The sequence below is a fragment of the Homalodisca vitripennis genome, unplaced genomic scaffold, assembly GCF_021130785.1.
Source record: "Homalodisca vitripennis isolate AUS2020 unplaced genomic scaffold, UT_GWSS_2.1 ScUCBcl_227;HRSCAF=1710, whole genome shotgun sequence".
NCBI lineage: Eukaryota > Metazoa > Arthropoda > Insecta > Hemiptera > Cicadellidae > Homalodisca > Homalodisca vitripennis.
Window position 1 is genome coordinate 65,350 of NW_025776344.1, and position 6,314 is coordinate 71,663.

The 6,314-nt window shown below is 38.4% G+C and overlaps 1 protein-coding gene across 1 annotated transcript; it reads left to right on the forward strand.

Annotated features, from left to right (window-relative positions):
- The first annotated feature begins 3,704 nt into the window (after window positions 1–3,704).
- LOC124370482 lies at window positions 3,705–4,205 on the forward strand. Its single transcript, XM_046828764.1, has one exon. The coding sequence runs from the start codon at window positions 3,705–3,707 to the stop codon at window positions 4,203–4,205; it is 501 nt and encodes a 166-aa protein (XP_046684720.1).
- Window positions 4,206–6,314: the final 2,109 nt, after the last annotated feature.

Sequence of the window (6,314 nt, forward strand, 5' to 3'; positions counted from 1 at the left end):
GACAAACATCAACTTAATTTTGCATTTATGATACATAATTTACTCATGTTTAGAAATTATTGCTTAGTGTTGCCAGTCATCATTTCAACATATTCAATTTAGGTGTTATAAAAAGCACACTTTCAGTGGTGAACTGAGTAGCTACTGATTTGTGAGCTGTTTGCCTTCTCATTGTTGCATTTCACAAAGTATATTTTTGAGATATAAAAAACAAGTTTTCTCTGGCCACAGCCTTCTTGATCAGCCTCAATCTTCTCCTTTCACACCGTAATCTGGCCATTGGTACTATGATGAGTGCAGATGTATCTATGGTGAACTGAGTGGCTATAGTTGCATTTGCGGTTCGTCTCTTTTCTCACCGCTCATATATATTTATACAGTTTTCTACCCAACCATTACTATCTCGCCCACCAGGCTCCTGATTGGCCATGTCACTGGTTCCGGACGCTTCTATCTGTACCTTGTGCATGAAAAAGGTTCTTCACGAGGAAAAGGGCCTTCAATGCGAATCTAAATGTGAGAGATGGTTCCACGCCGCTTGTGTTAATGTCTCCGACTCGGAATATCGGAAACTCTCGGCCGATAACAAAAAAAAAAATGGGTCTGTAACAGATACGATTGTGTTGAACTCCTAAATCACCCACTGAACTACCTAATTAAGAAACTTGAGACTGTATCGTCACAGATGGAGGCATTAATTGCCAACGTCGGTAATTTAACTGCTTTATCTACTGACATTACCTCTATTAAGAACCAACTGACCCAGGTCAGTGACAGTTTAACCAGTTTGGAGGCCCCGCATCTGCGACTCAGAAGACAGAATCAAGTCATTGGAGGACCAGGTCAAAGATCTCAAAAATATTGAATACACCTACCCCAATGTTGAAAATGTCGTTGAAGAAATCAACGACCGGGAACGTCGTTTCTCGCAACATAATTATCTATAATCTCCCCGAGAGTTTGAGCAATACAGTTTCTGCCAGAATTGAGCATGACAACCTTCTCATATCAAAGCTGACCTCCCACTTTGGCGATTCCGAGCTTGATTATTCCTTCAAGTCATATCGTATTGGCCGCCCATCAAAAGGCAAATCCAGACCTCTTAAGGTCATCTTCGGGAATTCCAGCACCGTCATTGACTTTTGTAAAACATTTGATAGAGCTAAGCTCAAAGACCTAAGTCCCGATCTGCATGACACTACTGTCTCACGTGACCGCACTCCCGCCGAAAGGAAATACCTAAACGAGTTAAGAGCTACCTTAAAAAGCAGAACCGAAGGTGGGGAGACTGATTTGACCATAAAATTTCTCAACGGCATTCCAAAGATTGTTAAAAATGCGCCAAAAACGACTAATTCTCGGATCTGAAAAACTATTATTGTATTATCAGAAATGTTAATGGGCTACGCTCCAAATTAACTGAGTTGCGGAATGCTGTCGCCGCTTGCGTCTATGACATCATTATCTTAACAGAAACAAATTTGTCCCCGGACATTGCTGATAACGAACTGGAGTTATCGGGTTTCAATGTTTTTCGGAGGGATAGATCTCTGCTTACTAGTACTAAGAAGAGTTGTGGCGGCGTCCTAGTTGCTACCAGGTCAGATCTTCACATTAGAACCATCAACTCCTCTGTCGCTGATGTGGAGTCTCTATTCTTGTCTATTTCTACAGTTACTTCCCCTATTTTAGTCTGCGGCGTATACATTCCGCCTCAACAGCCTGCTTCAGTATATGAACGGTTCTGTGTGTCTGTTGACGAAGTCCTCTCTTCCTGTCCCACTTCCTGCTGTTTTCTTCTTGCTGGTGATTTCAACCTTCCCGATGTGAACTGGACTGCTTCCGTTCCTGTTTCTACAAGTGGCGGCTCTCAACATATATGATAGATATGGCAACTGGTTTTGAATTGACCCAGTGCAACAAGATCTCAAACGTGCGAAATGTCACCCTTGATCTCATTTTCTCTACGGACCACTCACTTGATGTTATGCCAGCCCTGGATCTCCTTCTACCCGAGGAACCTGCTCACCCAGCTCTGCATTGTGGAGTCTGTCTACCCACAATGTTGCCAGCCTCCGGCCCACTCTACTACCTACAACTTTCTGCATTGTGATATCGATCAAATCTCTAGAAAACTCAATTACCTCCTTGGGCCTGTTGCCTTCCAACCCCCTGATATTGTTAAATACTTTGAGCTTATGACGGAACTTATTAGAGAAACTGTTCTTGAATTTACACCCACTAAGAGATCTGGCAAGTCCTGCTTTCCATGCTGGATGTCTCCTGAACTTAAGAAACTAGTGGTAAAGAAAAAAACTTGCTCATAAAAAATACAAAGCTACCCTCGAACCCAACACATTACAACGAATTTAAAAATCTAAGATCTGCATGCAAGAGCTTGAGTGGTAGATGCTACTCTAACTACATTGCTAATGTTAACTGCTTGATACCTCGCAAACATTAAATCTTTCTGGAGCTTCATTAAACTCCTTGAAGATTTCCTCCAAATCTACTGATTCGTACCATCTTGACGGCGCAGTCGAATCATCTCCGGAGGGGATCTGTAACCTCTTTGCTAATCATTTTTCATCAGTCTTTACAAATGATGTCGGCCCCCTCCCGGACTACGAATTCGATGAATCTGTTAACTTATCCGAATGTGTGCTCGTCGAGTCAGATGTGGAGAGGAAGTTGGCGTCTCTGGATCCATACAAGGGGACTGGTCCCGATTCTATCCCCCCTATTGTACTTAAACACTGCTGTACTTTACTTGCGCCCCATTTGACTGTTTTGTTCAACGGTTTTCTGAAGATTGGCACCTTTCCCGACTGTTTGAAAACTAGTTTTGTGGTCCCCATCCATAAATCCTCTGATATCTCGGATGTTAAGAATTATAGACCAATAGTTATTCAACCAGCGCTGGGCAAGGTCTTTGAAGCCTTAGTACTCGATCGAATCAGTTTCAGCTGCAAAAGTCTCCTAAACTCCGAACAGCATGGGTTTTCACGGGGAAGATCAATTACTACGAATCTTGTTCTATACGACCATTATATTCGATCTTCCTTCAGCGCCGGCTATCAGGTTGATAGTATCTACTTGGACTTTAGCAAAGCCTTCGACACCGTGAGTCATCGTCATCTGGTTGCGAAACTACGTGCCTATGGGTTTATGGGCAGCCTCCTACGCTGGCTTCATTCATACCTTACCGATCGGATGTTAATGGTTAGATCTTCTGGTGGTTTTTCCCAGCCCTTTCATGCTTCATCGGGTGTCCCCCAAGGTTCACATCTCGGCCCCTTTCTCTTTTGCATCTTTCTAAGCGACATCACCAAATGTATCAGTTCTGACTACCTTATGTTTGCTGATGATATCAAAATCTTTACTTCTGTTAGTTCCATTGATGACTGCCACAGACTTCAGGTCAGTCTGCGTAGTATCTACGATTGGTGTGGTTGGAACAGCATGAAACTTAATATTAAGAAATGTCACGCCAAATCCTTTCATCGTTTCCGCTGGATTCATCCACTATGAGTACTCGCTTGATGGTTCATCGTTGGAGAGAGCTTATTCCACACGTGATTTAGGTGTTATCCTGTCTGCCAACCTGAGCCCAAATGACCACATAGACTCAATCATTAACAAGGCTTCTCGGATGCTCGGATTTGTTATCAGGACTTCAAGAAAGGGGACTTAGCATCGAAGCAATGAAAACAGTGTATGTGTCCTTGGTGAGATCTGTATTGGAGTTTGGCAGTGTAGTGTGGTCACCTTATCAACTAGGTCAGATTCAAAGACTGCAACGAATTCAGGATAGGTTTGTGCGTGTGGTCGGGGTCAGATTGGGTTTCGAGTATTTGGATGTGCCGGTGCGTGCTGTGGAAGAGTTTCTGGGCCTGAATCCTCTCATTGTGAGAAGGCAGTTGCACGACCTGACATTTCTTCAGAGGGTGCTTGTTGGTGATCTGGACTGTCCTGCCTTGCTTCGTTTGATCAACATCAGAGTTCCCGGCCGGACTCGCTCCGCGGACTTCTTCTGCCGTCCCTCATGTTCTACCAACCATGAATTGAACAGCGTCATCCCTCGTCTGCACAGGCTTGGAAATCTGGTCTCCGCGAACTATGATTTCTTCTACGACAGCACCTCTAGTCTGAGGACTTTATTTCCTATCCTTAGAGCACTGACTTCCGAAATCTATAACCAATAGCGGCACTTAACTGATTTCGGATGTACTTCATTAACAAAGCTCATATCTGTCTTTATTATTTATTGTATTGTATTTATTTTAATCGTCTCTTAGGCTATTGTGTATTCGGCATATTCTGTTATTAATTATTTAAATTGTTATGTATTTATCTTTTCCGTAGCATGTTCAAGTTGTTACGTATTTGTAGTAGTTACTAGTATATATTACATTGTTAATTTTTCATAGTCTATTAGTGTTATCGTTGACTATCATTATGTTGTTATCAAATTGTTTTCGTCTTCTGTTATTAATTATTTAAATTGTTATGTATTTATCTTTTCCGTAGCATGTTCAAGTTGTTACGTATTTATAGTAGTTACTAGTATATATTACATTGTTAATTTTTCATAGTCTATTAGTGTTATCGTTGACTATCATTATGTTGTTATCAATTGTTTTCGTTTCTGGTTCTTGGTTGTTACTCATATATCTAGTTATGTTATTTTCATTAAGGATCTAGCTTTTTACTGTACAATTTTGTTAATGTTACTTATTAGTGTTTTCGTTGTCTATCTTATGTTGTAATCAATTGTATTCGTTTCTGGTATTTAGTGTCACTCATCTATCCAGTTTGTTATTTTCATTAAGTATCTAGCTTTTTACTATACAATCTTGTTAATATTACTTATTATATATTTATCCATAATCTAATTGTAGTCATGATGGCTTTTATTTTATTATTGCAGACAGCCATCTGCAATCTGTGTTTAGTTTTGTAATTGGCGTATTGCCGTGAATAAATAAATAAATAAATATAAGGAGATAGTCGTACCATTTTAATAATATCAGTTCTTCTCTTATTAAGGTCTCTTGATCCATTTAATAGAATTATAACAGACTGCCAAAACAAAAAGGACTTATTCAATGTTTTCAATATATTTATCAATGTTAAGTGAAAAATCGCAATATTAATACGTTTCTAGATATTCAAGCTGTTCTCTTCCTCATGTGAATAACCAATCTATTACGTGAAACTAGAGCCTAAGCCACTTTGGTTCTCAATACTCCATAAATTGAACTACTAATAGTTGAAACTTAAATAAAGTAGTATTTCAAACAAGCTATTTTAGAGTCACAATATGGTATTTCGTCTAGAAAATCAATACTAAATAGGGCCGTCTCTATTTTATGATTTCTTATGGTTTTGGTTCTACAGGTAAGCTTTCACTATTTGACCAGTTGTGACCTGTATTTTTTATTTTAGTTAATTATAACAATGTTAGATTTACCAAGTGCATGTTTTGTGTGTATGACATTTTAACACAACTACGTTTCGCTAATTATGGCTTCTACCTGTCACAACGCATTGGTCTAATTTTTTAAATTTTAAACAAGTGACAAGTAGCCTATATTTGTTATGTTAATTACGCATATAGACAAGAGATCAGACTTTAGATATCATAATTTACAGTAGTAATTGTTCTTTTTTCACTAAATGATAAAAAAATGGTCCAAAAGTCCCGGTACCTTGAAAAAAACCGGCTATCATGAAAAAATAACTATAAAAAGTTAGTTTAACGCATTGTTTAACACTACTTATTACAAAAATATATAGTATAGACTCATTAAAACAACTAATACTCGTTATAAACCAATGTTCTAAGAACTCGTATTGGGAGGAAACTCTAAAAACATTATCCTGCAGATTTATTTAGGCTATCTATGGACAGCTGACCACAGTTGAAGTTTAAACTATTATTTATGGTGAGCAAATTATGATGATTATATATACATTTCTATGGTTAGATTTTTTTTAAGAAGTCTTGTCAAACTATAACATGCCAATCTCAGTTTTTCAGCCTTATACTTATAGTATGAAACTCTTTATGTCAGAACAAGATCGAGTTCGTTACATGACACACTGTTCTGCTCGTGACATCATACTCAGATTATATACATATTTAACATTTTTGAAATACAAAGACCTCCTGAAAACTTATATTGTACTTATACTATAGATAATATTAACTAAACTGTACTAAAATTTGGAAGTTTCCTTTTATTTAATATATTAGATTGGTCAAATTTTTACATTCAGGAGATTTTATTGTAGTATCACTAGATAAAGGA

What these genes read in the sequence shown, in the direction of transcription:
- LOC124370482 (XM_046828764.1), top strand. Translation starts at nt 3,705, where the DNA reads ATGAAAACAGTGTATGTGTCCTTGGTGAGATCTGTATTGGAGTTTGGC.